General features: G+C 37.2%; 1 protein-coding gene across 1 annotated transcript; it reads left to right on the top strand.

Moving 5' to 3' along the window:
• The first annotated feature begins 875 nt into the window (after positions 1-875).
• LOC103505066 (CCR4-NOT transcription complex subunit 2) lies at positions 876-6,732 on the top strand. Its single transcript, XM_026820453.1, has 3 exons — positions 876-1,009; positions 3,546-3,878; positions 6,045-6,732. The coding sequence occupies exons 1-3, from the start codon at positions 993-995 to the stop codon at positions 6,229-6,231; spliced, it is 537 nt and encodes a 178-aa protein (XP_026676254.1). The 5' UTR covers positions 876-992; the 3' UTR covers positions 6,232-6,732.
• The last annotated feature ends 14,077 nt before the right edge of the window (positions 6,733-20,809 follow it).

The raw sequence follows: 20,809 nt of genomic DNA, 5'->3' as shown, positions 1-20,809 counted from the left end.
TCGCGCGACAGCCGCGACACAGCTGCACGATTTGGTTCCCTCCGCCCGCGACCTAGTCGCTCCGAGAGAAGTATGGTCGCGTGGTCACAGTGTTTTTTTTTTCAGTGTTTTAAAATGCTTTCTTTGTAAACTTTGTTTTATTTTTTTCTAACAGTTATGTGGAGTTTGGAGTAAAATTTTCTCGGTCGCGAGATGATCGGAATGACACCTCTTTAGGTTAGCAAGCGATTCAGTCTCATTTTATAACCAAATTTAAAGCTAAAATAGAGAACTAGGTATCTGACTAATATTTATGTACCTAGGTATCGGTGTTTCAACCATTCCGAAAAAAGGTAGGCAGGTACACATTTTCAGATCTGCTTCACAGTGTTTTAAAATGCTTTCTTTGTAAACTTTGTTTTATTTTTTTCTAACAGTTATGTGGAGTTTGGAGTAAAATTTTCTCGGTCGCGATGATCGGAATGCTGCCTAGACGGCGCGACCAAGCAGCTCGGTCGCTATGATCGGAATGACACGTTTAGGTTAGCAAGCGATTCAGTCTCATTTTATAATCAAATTTAAAGCTAAAATAGAGAACTAGGTATCTGACTAATACCTATTTTATGTATCGGTGTTTCAACCATTCCGATTTTTTCCCTTTAGAATTTGAAAAAGGTAGGCAGGTACACATTTTCATATCTGCTTCATTTTTTCAGGTAACGCCATTGTATCCATAACATTTCAAGTCCTTGAACTATTGTGACATTTGATTGGTTCTTCGAGAAAAAAACAAAGCAGAAATGCAGAAATCCGTAATGGCGTCAGACTCTCTCTTGTAATGATTACTGTAAATAGAAGAAAAATTGTGATTTTCCCATCATTTTATGCGTGAAATCCGTAATGGCGTCAGACTCTCTCTTGTAATGATTACTGTAAATAGAAGAAAAATTGTGATTTTCCCATCATTTTATGCGTTTTCCTTATATTTAAAGTTGTATAAATAATATTTATGAATGACCAAAGTTATGAGGTGCGTTTAATTAAATTTACAAAGTAGTTTAGCAAGTAAAACAATATCTTTCATTAGTCTCACTCGTTTATAGGTTATTCTATCCAGGAAGCTGTCGACAAATTTTACCAGAAACTCTGAACTTTTCGCCAGTTTTGGATATGTTTTGGTGTATTAATTTGTTAAAGTAACTGTTCCAACACAAGTAAAATGATAAATTCATATTGAATAATATACACCTTTTGTTCTACACAAGAACTCCAGTTTCGAAAAGTGCGTTGAAGTGTGTCCTGCAAAGTGTTTCTAAACCAAGGTTTCAAAACAAATCTTCTTAAATCTGAATAATTAAAATTCAAATCTTTACAGTACATACTATGTTAAAGTAAGTGTTTTGTTAACTGGATTTAAGTCTTGCAATCACAAGGTTTAGATATTTTAACCTTTCTTTAATCCATACTTCCCCAAAGTAGGTTTACCTACCTTGGTGTTAAATTTTTGTATTGAATTTAAAAGTTTCCTTTCCAAGTTTGAAATAGGTACCCCCCAACGAGTAAGAAGGCAGGTTGATACAATGACAGTAAACCCCTATCAAACAAACAAACTTTTCACTTGAGTTCCATTTTTATAAAAACTCGTTTTCATTGAGAGATTTTTCGCGTGTTATATGTTTCATTTGTTTTCAGTCCATTTTATAATGTGTTTCTTGTTGTTTTTAGGTACAAAAGGGAATGGAGATACCACATGGACGAGAAAATCTGGATTACGCAAGTACCTGGCATGGGAGCCGTAGAAAAAACAAGTACTTATGAGCGGGGCACTTACTATTACTTCGACACAAAAACGTGGAAAAAAGTGCCTAAAGAAATGTTCCTAGAGTACAGTAAGCTAGAAACTTTGAAAATATAAAAAAAGCAAAAAATAATAATTAATTTACAAAAAACATGAACATCCCGTTTCTCGTGTTTATTTCCTTCGTCCTATAAGCTTGATACAAGCGTGCTGTGTAAGCCTACAAAAATCAGAATATTTTGTAAAAGATCAATCATCCCTATACCGTCCTTATCCCCAAGGCAGGTTGAACTTGCCTTGAGAGAATACATTGTTGGTATATTTGGAAGATCAGAGGCAAGACCTAATTTTAAAAATGCTACCTTGTCAAGGGCTGTGCTCTTGACAGCAACTTTGTTTAACACATTTTGTATTCAGAAGTCACGGCAGCTTTTATAATATTGCTGTCATAACATTCATTTCTCGTACCTACTTTTCCTAACCTCACAAGTAACCTGTACACAATTTTTCAAGAGAGCCTAAAAACCAATTCAAGAATAGCTGTGGTAGGAGGGAATGTTGAGTTTTTCAATGGGCCAAATGGTATTTTGTTAAAATATTTTTTTTTATTATTTTATTTATTCTTACTAATTTAGATTGTTATGATGGCCATTACTCAACAATAATCTCAACTTTGATAGTTACCTGTGAGGTTTTGAAAAAAAAAAAGAAAAAACTAGGTACACAAGTATGGTTATGCACGGTCTTAGTTCTGTAGTATGTTTAAGGTTTGTGAAGGTTTGAAATACTTTTTTTTTCCTTATAATGGAACCTGGGTGAGACTTGTAAAGTATGATGCCTATCTAAGTTTCATAGGGATTTGTTACAGTACCTAAATATTAATCAAAAGAAAATAGTTTGTTCCAAGTATTAATGTTAATTATTCAGGAGCCACAACAATGAAAAAGAACCCTATAATAACACTGGTCACTGCTCATTTGTGACACCTACTTTTTGTAGCAATTATTCATTGATGTGAGTTCTGAACAAGTACCATATTAACTTAACAATTTCATATTTATTTGGTCTATTAATCTGTAAATCTTTTTTCTAAATGGAACCTGGGTGAGACTTGTAAAGTATGATGCCTATCTAAGTTTCATAGGGATTTGTTACAGTACCTAAATATTAATCAAAAGAAAAAAGTTTGTTCCAAATATTAATGTTAACCCGTGAGTACATGCACATAGGGAAAAAATCTCACACGCTCGGCAAAAACGGTAGAACTTGTTCAATATTGACCCTAACCTGTCGGGACCTAGGGTAGCTGTTAATTATATGGTTATCTAGATGTAATCACAGTCCATTGACCTATTTTCAATTCCAGTTGCCCGTGACGTGGCAGAAAGTTCGAAGCGGCAACTGAATGTGAGATTTTTTTTCATCACGCGTGTACTGACGTAACTTTTTTTTCTCGTTTAAATAAAAAAAAGTTTTTTTTTTTTTTTTGCAAATATGTGTGCCTAGATTTTGCTGCTTAGTTTCTTAAAAATTTGCTGCTAACTTTTTGGGTTCAAATAGCTCTTGAAGGCTCCTTTGTTACCATTTCCTTGAATTATTTCTACAGTGTGATTTGTGACCCCTTTACTTAATATTTTGTTAAAATTATCTCATGTACCCAAGAAACTATTATTGTCAGGAAGAAATATGCTTTTTTTTTTTAATGTGACCTAACCCTAAATGAATTTTATTTATTTAATTTTTTAATCAAAATTATTTTGTCTTTCAGGTCAAACACAAATGTAGGAAACCTAGGAGGATTTGGAATGGCACCTAACAGGACAGCGTACGGTTCTCAGGGTTTCTTTGGAAATTTCCATTCTGTGTTTGGTTCAAATAATGGTACAGGGAATAGCGGAGATAATTCAAACACATCACCTCTATTGGACCTGTCAGATTTCCCATCACTGAGTAGAGGGGGTAGTCAGGGAGGGGAGTCTATTGTACCTAGTCCACTCACAAGAAAGCAGCCTTATGTGGGAATGGTAAAGCAGCCAACCAATGAACAAACAGAATTTCAAATGAGTGCAGAAGATTTTCCAGCTCTACCAGGTACATATTTGTATGGAGGATAAAATCAGATGATTTCTTTTAGTCTAATAGATAGAGGAATAATTAGAACAAACGATTTTTTTTCATAGGATCATTAGGTATGGTGGAGGAAGTGTCATACTAAAATCAAGACCTCGAGAGTTGAGGGGAGAACTTTTGGCGGTGGAAAAACCGCCAGAAAACAGCCGAAATTTCACACTTTTTTCAGTTTTTTGCTCATAACTTCTAAACCGTGCATCCTACTGGCAGAGAAAGAGAAAATATGATGATAAAAAAAAAAAATAATAATAATAATTAAAACATTTTTGATCCTTGCCTAGCCCTGCCAAAATGGAACAATTTATTCATATGGATGGGTTTGATGACCAAAAAAAAAAAAAAAAAAAAAAATGCACTTGTACTTCTATTTAAAGCTGTGTATACACGTAGTGGACTCCGTGGATCAACTCGATCGAAGACGACTGAAACCTTACAATGCCTTGACAACATAGATTCACCTCGTCGATCGACGGCATCAACTATGTGTGGACACTGGCTTCAACAGATTACCTAATTGTTATAACGTTGTTGCAAATTTCAACGTATGTTTGCAAATGTTTCCTACGAACGGGTTACTTTCTGGTGCTCTTGTGTTGATCCCTCTAAGTTGGAAGTATTGTGTCTCTTCTCGCCAACCTCATTAGAGACGTACTACGGAATGGGCATGCTACGATACAGACACGCAAAGTCCAATATAGCACTCTCCCCTCTTGTGTCACTTATCCCCCCTCCGTCTCTACCACTCTTCTCCCCCACTGTTATACTGTTTAACAATCAGCATTTTTTCAGGTTGTGCTTTCTATGTACCTTAATTTTTGCCCCATCGACATCGTCTTGACTGAAATTCTACTGAAACCTACATAGTAGAAAATAACGAATTCAGCACTCTCCCCTCTTGTGTCACTTATCCCCCCTCCCTCTCTACCACTCTTCTCCCCCACTGTTATACTGTTTAACAATCAGCATTTTTCAGGTTGTGCTTTCTATGTACCTTAATTTTTGCCCCATCGACATCGTCTTGACTGAAATTCTGCTGAAACCTACATAGAAAATAACGAAATCGGGTTGTTTCTATGAGTTAATTTTTTAATAATATAGTTTACAGTATAATGCTAATAACTATTAATATAATATACAGTACAATGCATACATACTTTATTTCAGTACATATATTTTACAAGGAGAAAGTTACGATCGTTTGTAGTCCATATGGAAATGTAGGTTCGTTTTGAATCAAGGGTACTTTTGTGTCCAGAGTGTACATATGGCAACCGGGTCATCTCTTCTCTCTCTCTCTCTCTCTCTCTCTGTCTCTCTCTGCTTCATAGTTCTCTAGACTTCTCTAACATAGGGACCCTGGCACATTTTGGAGCATTGTATTCAACCCTCCTAGCTCTGTGCCCTTTACTTGATCTATTTTTTCCTTTCATATCCTACAATTTCCTCTCCCCATCCTTGAATAAAATATTGAACAGGTACTTTCTTAATGTCCCATCGGATGTCTAATTAAAAAGATCATTGGAGTCTTACTTCAGCTCTTTATCAAGAGGGGGAGAGAAAGCAGGAATGGTCGAGTGTAGAAGATCATTTTTGATAAGAAAATGATCTCATTTATTTGGTCTTTCATCTTTTTGGTTACGAACAAAATGGGCAACAAAAAACAAATACAACGTAGGTACTTACAATTCTAATATTAGACTAAATCTAATCTACTACAAATACATTTCATTTCAGAACTGAATTTGAGGACCATCTGTTAACCGCATTCAACAGGTTCAGTTACCCCTTACCCTGCGGTCAAAATTAAATTTTCCTTCATCAGTTTCTAAAACAAGTATGACTAAATTCTTATTGTTTATTTTAAACATACAAAATATTTATTATTCTTAGCTTCGGGGGATTGTCGAAAATTTTTGATACGTTACACACTCTGTAGAAATTATAAACTTGGGCTTGCCGTTTTTGCTAAACATCTTTATGTTTACAGTTAGATCTATCTAAGTGTTCTCTAGTCCGATAAGGTCCTCTAATATTGTGACGTAGGAAACTTTTTTACTTCTTAAAACAAAAAAGATAAATATTAAATATCTCTTTGAACAATAGACATTAAAAGGATTACCTAATGGATATTAGATAGCTACTACATACGTCGGTACCACATGGACGAGAAAATCTGGATTACGCAAGTACCTGGCATGGGAGCCGTAGAAAAAACAAGTACTTATGAGCGGGGCACTTACTATTACTTCGACACAAAAACGTGGAAAAAAGTGCCTAAAGAAATGTTCCTAGAGTACAGTAAGCTAGAAACTTTGAAAATATAAAAAAAGCAAAAAATAATAATTAATTTACAAAAAACATGAACATCCCGTTTCTCGTGTTTATTTCCTTCGTCCTATAAGCTTGATACAAGCGTGCTGTGTAAGCCTACAAAAATCAGAATATTTTGTAAAAGATCAATTATCCCTATACCGTCCTTATCCCCATCTCTCTCTCTGATCTAATGAACTTTGTGCTTTCATTTTATATGCAGTGGTTATTGCATATTGTACCACCTCTCCCTCGCTTCATCTTTCCTCTTCCTTCTCCCCCTTCTAGTTTTGCTGTGTGCAATTCTCGTTTACACTTTTGACACTATAGTAGGCTCTGCATTGATGATGATAAACATAATGAAAATATTCTGATCTTGTCTCTCTCTCATGTATTTTGTAGCCAGGTAGTACTCTGTAGAATTTTCCTAGTGATATCATGTTGTACAATGTAAATAACCAATGTTTTTTGTATAAAATTAATAAGATTATTTAAAAAATATTTCATTCAGAAAAGAAAATATCGTGTCGCGTTCTCGTTTCGTACTGTTCTGAGGGGTTTGATGAGACAATGTTACCAGGAGGATTATAGGTTATAGGTGCCTCCATACATAATCCATAGAGCATGGAGAAATACATACTTAAGCAATAACCTTGTCTTAAGCAATTAAGCATCAATCTCACCACAAGGTCAGGTGAACAATAATAATAGACTCTTGATGCGAAGGTAACCACCTAGTTGACTGGCGAGGTTAACTGAGAAGGCATTCTCTACCACTTAACCTTTAAAGCTCAAATATAAATTATGGGATTTCAGTTTTGGGATTGAACCCGCGCCCTCTTGTTTACCAGTCGAGCGCCTTGACCACTACGCCATCAAAGCATGTATTTAGGTATAAAACAATAATTGACCCTGTTAAACGTTGGAGGTAACCACCTAGTTGACTGGCGAGGTTAACTGAGAAGGCATTCTCTACCACTTAACCTTTAAAGCTCAAATATAAATTATGGGATTCCAGTTTTGGGATTGAACCCGCGCCCTCTTGTTTACCAGTCGAGCGCCTTGACCACTCCGCCATCAAAGCATGTATTTAGGTATAAAACAATAATTGACCCTGTTAAACGTTGATAAAGCTCAAATGGTTAGGTGGTAGAGAATGCCTTTGGCATTAACCTCGCCTGGAGGTTAACTTCTAGCCAAGAGTTCATTATTGTGAATTGAAAAATACAATGTTTTATGTTAAAATGGGCCGTCGCGTCGCTTTAAACTCTTGACGTTCGCGAGGCTTCCCAGTACGTTTGAATACAAACTGCTGTACAAGGGCACGGTTATATCAGTGGTAACGCTCTTGTTTGTAATGTAGAAGGTCCCAGGTTCGATGACCACAAAAAATAAAAATTGCACTTGTACTTCTATTGTAAAGCTGTGTATACACGTAGTGGACTCCGTGGATCAGCTCGATCGATGTCGACTGAAACCTTACACTGCCTTGACAACATAGATTGATTCACCTCGTCGATCGACGGCGTCAACTATGTGTGGACACTGGCTTCAACGGATTACCTAATTGTTATAACATTGTTGCAAATTTCAACGTATGTTGGCAAATGTTTTCTACGAACGGGTTACTTTCTGGTGCTCTTGTGTTGATCCCTCTAGGTTGGAAGTATTGTGTCTCTTCTCGCCAACCTCATGAGAGACGTACTACGGAATGGGCATGCTACGATACAGACACGCAAAGTCCAATATAGCACTCTCCCCTCTTGTGTCACTTATCCCCCCTCCGTCTCTACCACTCTTCTCCCCCACTGTTATACTGTTTAACAATCAGCATTTTTTCAGGTTGTGCTTTCTATGTACCTTAATTTTTGCCCCATCGACATCGTCTTGACTGAAATTCTACTGAAACCTACATAGTAGAAAATAACGAATTCAGGTTGTTTCTATGAGTTAATTTTTTAATAATATAGTTTACAGTATAATGCTAATAACTATTAATATAATATACAGTACAATGCATACATACTTTATTTCAGTACATATATTTTACAAGGAGAAAGTTACGATCGTTTGTAGTCCATATGGAAATGTAGGTTCGTTTTGAATCAAGGGTACTTTTGTGTCCAGAGTGTACATATGGCAACCGGGTCATCTCTTCTCTCTCTCTCTCTCTCTCTCTCTGTCTCTCTCTGCTTCATAGTTCTCTAGACTTCTCTAACATAGGGACCCTGGCACATTTTGGAGCATTGTATTCAACCCTCCTAGCTCTGTGCCCTTTACTTGATCTATTTTTTCCTTTCATATCCTACAATTTCCTCTCCCCATCCTTGAATAAAACATTGAACAGGTACTTTCTTAATGTCCCATCGGATGTCTAATTAAAAAGATCATTGGAGTCTTACTTAAGCTCTTTATCAAGAGGGGGAGAGAAAGCAGGAATGGTCGAGTGTAGAAGATCATTTTTGATAAGAAAATGATCTCATTTATTTGGTCTTTCATCTTTTTGGTTACGAACAAAATGGGCAACAAAAAACAAATACAACGTAGGTACTTACAATTCTAATATTAGACTAAATCTAATCTACTACAAATACATTTCATTTCAGAACTGAATTTGAGGACCATCTGTTAACCGCATTCAACAGGTTCAGTTACCCTGCGGTCAAAATCTTCCTTCATCAGTTTCTAAAACAAGTATGACTAAATTCTTATTGTTTATTTTAAACATACAAAATATTTATTATTCTTAGCTTGGGGGGATTGTCGAAAATTTTTGATACGTTATACAGTACGTATACACACTCTTTGTAGAAATTATAAACTTGGGCTTGCCATTTTTACTAAACATAAGACTCCCTATGCCAAGGATCATCAGGGCCCGGGGGTGGGCCACCGCCCCCACCGCCTGAAGGATGAGGGGGCCCATAGTTGGAACTGGGGCCGGAGATTGGGGGCGGGGCCCCGTACACGGCCCTGTGTTCTAGAGGTAGAGCGGAGGCAGATGTGTCGAGCAGGGGAGCATCACAGGTGACATCCTGGAAACAGAACAGATAATGTGGAATGCTAATATTTCACATCTTTTTTAATGATACCTATATACCTACTTTATTTCTTACAAAATTCAGTCGATTAATATTAACTGTATGTTAAACCACTATCTAAGAAGCTTATTTTGAGCGAATAAAGTGAGTTCTTAATTTCAACTCAAGACGATTTTACACCTGGTTTAAAACTAGCTGAGCACATTGCATACTTTCATAAAATATCAGGCGTTCATAAGAATGTGAGATCCATCGATACAAAATAATTGCAAAGAGTTCATGGGACTGTCACCGAAATAATAATGTATTTTAACTAGGTACCTATTTATTATTTATCGGTAGGTACCTTATGGACTGAAAAAGCATAATAAAAGTTGCCGATATTTGCACAGACCTTTGCGTTTTTAGTCAAACATGGGTTTCGAACCCGAAAGATTCAATGGGTACCGTACCAGCGTACATTACATTGAAATGAGGGTCTTTTCTGACGAAATTCCTGTGTGCGGAGTTCAGTATGTAGGACTATTGCACCCCACTGTACTACCGTAAGTCTAGACACAATTTCTGGTTCAGTTGGAAAGAAATAACTGGTGTAATGTTCACTAGGCACCTAACTACTGATACAATTAGTAATATCTAGCACATATTTCTTATTAATACGAAATTAAGTCGAGATGAAAACTTTCATGCTCTTCTCCTGTTGCCTCTTCAGCACCAATGAGAGTGCTTGGGCATTTCAGAGATTTATTATGCGATTAAGGTGTGTCCACACATCTATGTTATCGAGGTAGTGTGGACGGTTTAGTCAACATCGATCGACTATTTGTGGACACTACACCTTTAGACAACTCACTTTTGTTACCTACCGACCTACCTAATGTAAATTGATCAAATAATTAATAATCATATCGGTCAGAGGATTAGAAAAGTTTTCTTGGTAGCGTAGTGGTCACAGTGCTCGCTGGGTAAACTAGAGGGCGCGGGTTCAATCCCAGCCGGTTCTTTACCTTCCCGAGTTCAGGATGTAATATGTTTCTAATATAATGTGCATTGAAATACCCAAGTGATGCCGACAAGAGGCTATCTTGTTCTTTTATTTCAGACGATAAACCTAGATGTGTCTTGTTCCTCTTGTTGTATGTAGATTAGCTGTTTTCCTTTAATTTGACACTTTTTCATAATTTGATAGGGTGAACATTATTTTCTCTTTGTCTAAACGAGTTTTCTTTGTGTTGTTACACATGTCTACTATCACTGCAATGTAACCTATCCACACCACACTCACGTCATCCTGCGTTTCATTTAGTTTGGCTAGAGGCCAAATCCAGGCACACAGTGGAAACTTCCATTTTGACGGGTCTCTGGTGTAATCACAGTGAGACTCACTCGACCAGGAGGAAACGTTTTAGCAAGGCCGAATTTTTTTAAATCCAGACGGGCACAGAACCCGGGACCTCTTGTATGTGATCAGACCCATTCGGGTAGCAGAAAACGTCTTGAGACTTTCAAGAGTAAACATGATTCGTCCTGAGGATGTGAAGAGAGTATTCACAAGATAGACTCCGATACAGGTAGGACTTTTTCATAATTTGATAGGGTGAACATTATTTTCTCTTTGTCTAAACGAGTTTTCTTTGTGTTGTTACACATGTCTACTATCACTGCGATGTAACCTATCCACACCACTCTCACGTCATCCTGCGTTTCATTTAGTTTGGCTAGAGGCACTTTGGTTTCAATTTATGTGTCTGCTGTGACTTTATTCTTCTGATTTGTCGCATTTGATAATTTCGACTTTGAAGTTGTTATGACTATAATGATCAAGATGCTGGTGAGCATTGTTGCTTTCATTTCATTGGTAATTCTAGCTATGGCGCTAGTGGCTGGTGTTTGGTTTTCTCCACTTAATTCATTTTATAGTTTTATAAAAATAGTATCAAGTAGAAACCAGTTGGATATATTATACTTTCTTCTTTAAAACTTCAAGTCCTTTTCTTTCTTTTTTAAGTATGGTACCAAGGAACTGGTTCTTATAAGTTGATTTTGTACTTAGTTATTGCGGTAACATTTATGAATATGTAGCATTACTTGGGCATTTCGTTTTACCCTTTAACTTTTAAACATGAACTGTTGAGCTTCAATGAGAGTGACAAATATTACTCAAGACGGTATCTAAGTTCTAAAATGTCAAACCTATTGACACTTTTATTCAATGAATGTGTTTCGTGTGTATCAAATGTCATTCTACTTATTCACCGATTTCATAATTTTTGCTTTTGAAAGTGAGTACCTATACAATAGTGATAAATTATCCAATAATATTATCAGCTAGTAACTCCATCCTTTGTACAGGAAGGACGGGGGTACAATAATACTGAACATGGATCTTTGCAAAACTTTCGGGTGTACCCATCAGGTTTTGATTTATGCGTGTTACGTAATTCTCAATCCCTGCATTTAGCCTCATGAAGACATTACAGAGCTGCTGATTAGAATTCAAGTAAAATAACAATGTGTCTTTGACGATTAGCCTTTTCCCCTCCTAAATAAAAACTCAATTACCTACTCCAAATTTTCTCAACGCGCACCTGTATCTTCCACCTGAAATTCTTTCTCAGACAACAGAGCGGTAGGTCCATTCTCGGAACGCCTGGCTTTCTCCTATTCTCTCTTTGCTTCCTGGATGATAAGGAAAGAAAAGAAGGAGAAGAAAAAGAAGAAGAAGAAAAAAAAAACTAACCCAAAAAGATCAAGCAGCTTTCGTTTTTTTACTCCCATACCGTGTTCGTCCACGCCTAATCTATGGGTTGCTCACGTGCGATTATTTTTAATGGGCTATTTTTACAGACCCATTAATATTAGTCCAAGCCCAAACAAACGAAAGTAAACTCACTAAATTTGAACAATTATCTCAAACGCAACAGGTATCCCCATTGTTGAATATGTATAGGTACAAAGTAAAAGTGAATTCAAATTTCAAACAAAAAATAATTATAGGTGTTACCTATCATGAGCATTGATTTTGTGATCAACTTTGTGATCAACAGTATGCGTATTTTGATATTCCTACTCATCTGCATTCTGTAGATGAGATGTTTAGTGGATGAGTCAAATTTTAGCAAAATATGGACAGCGACAGCGCGAAATTCTCTTCACTCCGTTGCAACGTTATCAGTACCGACCTGAATTTTAACTCCAGTCTGTGCAAAACTACTTTCTAATATTATTATTTTACATCGAACACAAGGTAGAGGCACCGCATGTAAAGATATACTCGTATGCCATACGTTAGCCTCTTGGAATCCCAAGTCCTCCATATGACCATAATAATGACATGGCAAAAAATTTAAAGTGTAGTCTTCTTCTTTTTCTTCGCGTTTTCCCGTGTACAGACAGGGTCGGCGTTTTTCGTCAGCCTCTCAATCAGCCCTAACTAGGGTGATTGCTTTGTGGGCCGACAATAATTTTTGGCTAAAAAAATAATACCGACTGGTACGGGCAACCGGTTTTGAATACTATAAGTACCTTAGTCAAAGTTCCTAACACTTTCTTTCTCATATTCTTTTTTTTTTTATTCAAATCCGGTTTTCTCACTAGTGTAATGGGTAATTCTTCAAGTTTGCAGCGAACTTTGTGTGTGTGCAAAATTTCGATTCGATTCACTGAATTAGTTATGCATGACTTTATAGAGGGGGAACTCTTTCACATAACTCTTGATTCTATTATGTTTTCATTCTGATAGTTCATGAATAATCTGACGATTAGGTATTTAGATTTTATGAGATTTTGAATCATGTTGATCTGGTGCTACTTGAGCAATCTTCAGGACCTTGGGAGAAGTAGGGAGAGCATGATATGGTTTGCCAGAATAGGCCTGATATGGTTTGCCTTAGTGTTTAGTATTTGAGAGCTTTGAGAAGCCTATATGAGAAGTGTTCTAGAGTATTTTTAGGGTTCTAGGCGAGACCTTTTTCTTTCGTACCCAAGAACCCTAGAATGCTTTTTCTTTCGTCATTTTTCTTTCTGAAATTTTTACTGTTCAATTTTGGTTTGTAGTCACAAAAGTCCCACTACAGTTATCTTTTGCCCCTTTCTTGTCTTACTTGTGTAGGGATCGATTTTTCATTCCCACATTTTTCATATTAAAGGCTTAACTGCAATCACCCTTTTATTCTACAGGTCGTTCTTAATTTTCTTCTGTTTTAGAGGTACTAAACCCAACCTTTTCATTAGACCTTTAGGATCCCCTATAACATTGCACCCTCATAAAATTGCTTTACACATCTACTCAGATATTTTTCGCCGCCCTGTCTATACGTTTATAGCTTAAAATTAACTAAACATGACCGAGTGATCGACTACTGGTGTAAAGTCGACTACTGGTACATTCACCCTAATATTATCAGCTAGAACATGGATCTTTGCAAAATTTTCAGGTGTACCCAGGTTTTGGTTTATGCGTGTTACGTAATTCTCAATCCCTGCATTTAGCCTCATGAAGGCATCACAGAGCTGCTGATTAGAATTCAAGTAAAATAATAATGTGTCTTTGACGATTAGCCTTTTCCCCTCCTAAACAAAAACTCAATTACCTACTCCAAATTCTCTCAACGTGCACCTGTATCTTCCACCTGAAATTCTTTCTCAGACAACAAACAAACCAACAAACATACAAACATAATTATAGGTGTTACCTATCATGAGCATTGATTTTGTGATCAACTTTGTGATCAACAGTATGCGTATTTTGATATTCCTACTCATCTGCCCTCTGTAGATGAGATTTTTAGTGGATGAGTCAAATTTTAGCAAAATATGGACAGCGCGAACTTCACTCCGTTGCAACGTTATCAGTGTACCGACCTGAATTTTAACTCCAATGTACCTACATAGTATTACGAGAATGATGTTATTACGATAGGTCCGGATGATTTATTTTATTTATTGTTTTGATTGCAGTTCTGATATTTGAATGATGCAACACTTTGAAAGCAACAGTTTAAATTAATTTGACTGATTAAGGTCATGACGTACTCCCTGCTGAGAGTCAGAAACATTTTCATATCTTGTCTAAAATGTTGCTAGACATTATATGAAGGTATGATGGTTTTCAGTCTGTAAATTGTAGATAGACAATTGTTATTTACATTTGTCTATTTGTTTTTTGATATGTTGGAACACCTATGATTGAAATCTTTCAATATTGGACGTTTTTGCATAGTTTACACTGAAGTTGAATATTTCAATCAAGCAGATATAGCTACATTCCTACATATTAGTATTATTTTACATCGAACACAAGGTAGAGGCACCGCATGTAAAGATATACTCGTATGCCATACGTTAGCCTCTTGGAATCCCAAGTCCATATGACCATAATAATGACATGGCAAAAAATTTACAGTGTAGTCTTGTTCTTTTTCTTCGCGTTTTCCCGTGTACAGACGGGGTCGGCGTTTTTCGTCAGCCTCTCAATCAGCCCTAACTAGGGTGATTGCTATGTGGGCTGACAATAATTTTTGGCTGCAAATTTTACGAGTGGATACCATTCGCACTCAGCCTTTCGCTACGCCCTAATTTGACGGACATGTGTCTCATCCCTTGATTAATTATAGTGCCAATTCTCGTTTAGGGTAACCATTACTAGTGGACAACATGTGGGCTGTTTTTATTTCTCCCACAGATCTTTATGTTTTCAAGAAAATGGACAATTCTCAAAATAATGTAGGCCACTCACGCTCAGACTATCTGACAGAAAGCCGATCATCGCAACGTGTGTGGTGGAAAAAGCTTCCGACTTGTCTCTCGGTCGGAAAATCAAATTCGGAAGCTTTGACTGAAACAGACGTTGCGTGGGCTGTTTTTATTTCTCCCACAGATCTTTATGTTTTCAAGAAAATGGACAATTCTCAAAATAATGTAGGCCACTCACGCTCAGACTGTCTGACAGAAAGCTGACCATCGCAACGTGTGTGGTGGAAAAAGCTTCCGACTTGTCTCTCGTTCGGAAGATCAAATTCGGAAGCTTTGACCGAAACAGACGTTGCAACGGTCTCACAGACCTTCTGTCAGACAGACCGTCTGATCTTGAGTGGGCGGCCCAAGTAATTCTACTTTGTGGTGACTCATCGCCGCCCATCCAAAAACACCCCACAGTGCACAGTCCGACGTTGCTTAACACACCGACAGAATGGCCACGAAGAGGACACCAGACAGACCGTCTGATCTTGAGTGGGCGGCCCAAGTAATTCTACTTTGTGGTGACTCATTGCCGCCCATCCAAAAACACCCCACAGTCCGACGTTGCTTAACACACCGACAGAATGGCCACGAAGAGGACACTTTTTTTTTATCTAAGTAGTTCATTCACTCTCTCACTTGAGTGTCCGTACGCCATACGTTCGCTCTCTCACTTCAATGTCCATAAGGGCGTTCAAGGCGTTCCAAGGTATTAACAATAAGTGAAAGTGAACGTGGCCAGTACAATACACATGACTCTATCCGTTAGTATAATCTGGAACTAAGGTGTGTGTGTTCTTTGACTTCAGATGACAAATCCGGCTGAGGTTTCCAATCCCAAGGTCGTTTGAGATGGAGAAATACTCAAACTTGTTTGTTATATGGCGAGAGAAATTGGACATTGGTTGAACTAAGGTGTGTGTGTTCTTCGACTTCAGATGACAAATCCGGCTGAGGTTTCCAATCCCAAGGTCGTTTGAGATGGAGAAATAAACGTGTTATATGATGAGAGAAATTGGACATTGGTTTTTGAGGATGACCGTCGCATCCGGCTAAATTTCTCGATTTTTTTTTTTCTCATGGTAGGTAAATAACTAAAGACGCCGATTGTGTACTTTACATATGGATGATATGAGTTATTATATATCTTTGAGCTTACTCAATGTAGGTAGATAGGTAATTTAATTAATTCTAAATGTAATAGTCGACCCCGTCGATCGATAGTCGACTGAACCGTCTATCACTGCCTCGACAACATAGATTCACCTCGTCGATCGATGGCCGGTCGACTATGTTTGGACACACCTTGACAATATTATACCTACCAATTACCAAAGCTTTTAGTCCTATTTTCCTATTGCTTGACAATGACATTTTTGCAACAAAACAAATGGATGTGTTAACACTGGTAGAGGTAGAACCACTGCCTCGACAACATAGATTCACCTCGTCGATCGACGGCCGGTCGACTATGTTTGGACACACCTTGACAATATTACCTACCAATTACCAAAGCTTTTAGTCCTATTTTCCTATTGCTTGACAATGACATTTTTGCAACAAAACAAATGGATGTGTTAACATTGGTAGAGGTAGATTGTAGATTCCTCACTCCAAATCGCTAAATTCCTTTCGTTACGATGTCTCACTAAAATCCGTTCAAAATCGCATCTCTAGCAGACCGTACGAGGAGCTGATACATATGGTCACAGGTGGACTAGGTGGTAGGATAATCCCCTGCAGGATCATCTCAATCCGTGGCAAATCAGCCTTGCATCTTAAAAACGGACCGTACCGAAATCGCTGAATTCCTTTCGTTACGATGTCTCACTAAAATCCGTTCAAAATCGCATCTCTAGCAGACCGTACGAGGAGCTGATACATAATATGGTCACAGGTGGACTAGGTGGTAGGATAATCCCCTACAGGATCATCTCAATCCGTGGCAAATTAGCCTCGCATCTTTAAAACGTACTGAACTAAGGTGTGTGTGTTCTTCGACTTCAGATGACAAATCCGGCTGAGGTTTCCAATCCCAAGGTCGTTTGAGATGGAGAAATAAACATGTTATATGGCGAGAGAAATTGGACATCGGTTTTTGAGGATGACCGTCGCATCCGGCTAATTTCTCGATTTTTTTTTTCTCATGGTAGGTAAATAACTAAAGACGCCGATTGTGTACTTTACATATGGATGATATGAGTTATTACCTATCTTTGAGCTTACTCAATGTAGGTAGATAGGTAATTTTATTAATTCTAAATGTAATAGTCGACCCCGTCGATCGATGGTCGACTGAACCGTCTACCACTGCCTCGACAACATAGATTCACCTCGTCGATCGACGGCCGGTCGACTATGTTTGGACACACCTTGACAATATTTTACCTACCAATTACCAAAGCTTTTAGTCCTATTTTCCTATTGCTTGACAATGACATTTTCGCAACAAAACAAATGGATGTGTTAACACTGATAGAGGTAGATTGTAGATTCCTCACTCCAAATCGCTGAATTCCTTTCGTTACGATGTCTCACTAAAATCCGTTCAAAATCGCATCTCTAGCAGACCGTACGAGGAACTGATACATATGGTCACAGGTGGACTAGGTGGTAGGATAATCCCCTGCAGGATCATCTCAATCCGTGGCAAATTAGCCTCGCATCTTTAAAACGTACCACTTTCACCCAAATCAAATATTAGTCACTTAGCACATCAAATATCAAATTGTTATTTATTATCACACCTCGAGGATAATACATACAGGGTGTATGTTAGGATTTTATTTTATTTCTTAGAGCAGTTCCTTCATTTGCTCAATAAACTCACACCTCGAGGATAATACATACAGGGTGTATGTTAGGATTTTATTTTATTTCTTAGAGCAGTTCCTTCATTTGCTCAATAAACATATAGAGCTGAATCCTCCTCGTCTAAAACTTTAGCGAAATAGCTAAAGTTTGTGTCGACCGAGGAGGAAACAGCTCAGGAAATGTTCAATCAGTAGTTAAAATTAAACAGTTAGTTGGGTATGTTATTAAATTAAAAATAAATAAGATGTACGTTGGTCCTTGCTTACAACGCAAGGAAGTCCTCGGTTCGATTTCCATTGAAGAAAACTTGCTCGTATAGAAAAGAGACGATAAAATACCAACTACCGTACCTAGGTAGGAAGCTCACAAAAGAATGAATCAAGTTTTGGCCACCCTGTATATATTAGAGATTATATCTCATACCTTGTTATTATAGAAAAGAGACGATAAAATACCAACTACCGTACCTAGGTAGGAAGCTCACAAAAGAATGAATCAAGTTTTGGCCACCCTGTATATTAGAGATTATATCTCATACCTTGTTAGTTGTTACGTATTATTATATTGGCGTTGTTTTCAATTTCAATACCAAGTGTGTCCTCTAATCTCTAATCTAATTCATTCCGATGCATTTCACTTTCGATTTGTTAAGATAGGAATCATCCAGATGACAATGGGACAAAATATTATTGTGGACTTAAATGTTCAAGTCCAAGTCAAATCACAAATTTCATGGAGATGTATTCGGTGGGGAACGACAGCTGTCACATTGTGACAAGCATTTAGGTAAGTATCCATGTTTAACTCAGTTTCAATTACCTAATACTTCCTTTCCATTCTTGTATCTTTATTCATGAACTGCAATTTGACAAATTCGTCTTTACCCAAGGAAATTGACTGTGCCCCTCGGACCTTCATTCATCTTCCCGGTCCTGATAATACTGCCCATCCCTCCCAAGTAATGATACCGGCATAGTCTTGTTATTGATATTAGAAAACAAACGCGGCGGAGAGTTGCATGAAAATCACAATATTCATGGGAGCACCAATGTGAGTATTCTTCAAGCATGGAGGAGTAGTGACATTACTTTCACTTTAACTCAATAAAAACATAACCAACATCATCAATGACTAACTCGCTGAATCCGAAGAGCTACTGGTATTGTGTAGAATGTAGAAGACTTACAGACTTACTTCTACATTCGCTAACTTAGCATTGCCAAGTTAGTGATTAACATGAGACTGTTCTTTTGATCAAATGTTAAGCTGTAGCCATGTCCACACATAATCGACGGCCGTCGATCGATGTCGATTAAAAACGTCCACACTACCTCGACAACATAGATTTACCGGGAAAGATCTTGATTGAGTGCCTATTTAGAAGCACGCATCTCATGACAACCACGCAATAATAACTCCAATATTTTACTACGAGATTGATTGTAGATGCGTGTTTTAGATTATTTAGCTGGACATCCACTTTCGCTAGTTTCGCTTTCCATAGAATTTTTGGATATTAGTGGACGTTGAATAATCCATTGCTGCTAAACCAGGTATTATCTCGAAATAAGAAAACGGTCTAACTTTCAATTTTCAAGAGTGAGTACAAATAGCTCTCCAATTATGCAAATAGATAGGTACATACGATGCGAAGGCACAGAAATATTTGAAATTTTATGGAGTGAATATGAAACTTTGTACCTGACTAATAAACGAAACTTACACTCTTAGACTTACTTATGTAGATTGCAGATATTACCTTTAGAATACCTGTTCCAGTCTTACCTACTTACCTGTCTAATACCAAAATTAACATACCAAAATATGTACCTACTAGCTCTCCAATTATGCAAATAGATAGGTACATACGATGCGAAGGCACAGAAATATTTGAAATTTTATGGAGTGAATATGAAACTTTGCACCTGACTGATAAACGGAAATTACACTCTGACACTCGTATTTATGAACAAGAATGATCGTTCTTAGATCAGTCTCAAGTCAAAATTGACCAATCAAATGCCTTGAGACTATGCTTAGCACGAACTTAAGAGCCAGCATTTTGTTCATAAATGTGGGTGTTAGACTTACTTATGTAGATTGCAGATATTACCTATAAAATACCTGTTCCAGTCTTACTTACCTGCCCAATACCAAAATTAACATACCAAAATATGTACCTATAAGATCTTGATTGAGTGCCTATTTAGAAGCACGCATCTCATGACAACCACGCAATAATAACTCCAATATTTTACTACGAGATTGATTGCAGATGCGTGTTTTAGATTATTTAGCTGGACATCTACTTTCGCTAGTTTCGCTTTCCATGGAATTTTTGGATATTAGTGGACGTTGAATAATCCATTGCTGCTAAACCAGGTATTATATCGGAATAAGAAAACGGTGTAACTTTCAATTTTCAAGAGTAAGTACAAATAGCTCTCCAATTATGCAAATAGATAGGTACATACGATGCGAAAGCAAAGAAATAATTGAAATTTTATGGAGTGAATATGAAACTTTGCACCTGACTAATAAACGAAACTTACACTCTTAGACTTACTTATGTAGATTGCAGATATTACCTATAAAATACCTGTTCCTTGTTCCAGTCTTACCTACCTGTCCAATACCAAAATTAACATACCAAAATATGTACCTAGGTATATAGTATTACGAGAATGATGTTATTACGATAGGTCCGGATAATTTATTTATTGTTTTGATTGCAGTTCTGATGTTTGAATGATGCAACACTTTGAAAGCAACAGTTTGAATTAATTTGACTGATTAAGGTCATGACGTACTCCCTGCTGAGAGTTAGAAACATTTTCATATCTTGTCTAAAATGTTGCTAGACATTATGAAGGTATGATGGTTTTCAGTCTGTAAATTGTAGATAGACAATATTGTTATTTACATTTGTCTATTTGTTTTTTGATATGTTGGAACACTTATGATTGAAATCTTTCAATATTGGACGTTTTTGCATAGT

Source organism: Diaphorina citri, unplaced genomic scaffold (assembly GCF_000475195.1).
Source record: "Diaphorina citri unplaced genomic scaffold, Diaci psyllid genome assembly version 1.1 scaffold148, whole genome shotgun sequence".
NCBI lineage: Eukaryota > Metazoa > Arthropoda > Insecta > Hemiptera > Psyllidae > Diaphorina > Diaphorina citri.
Note: the sequence above shows the minus strand (reverse complement) of the source record. Positions and strands in the feature narration are given on the sequence as shown.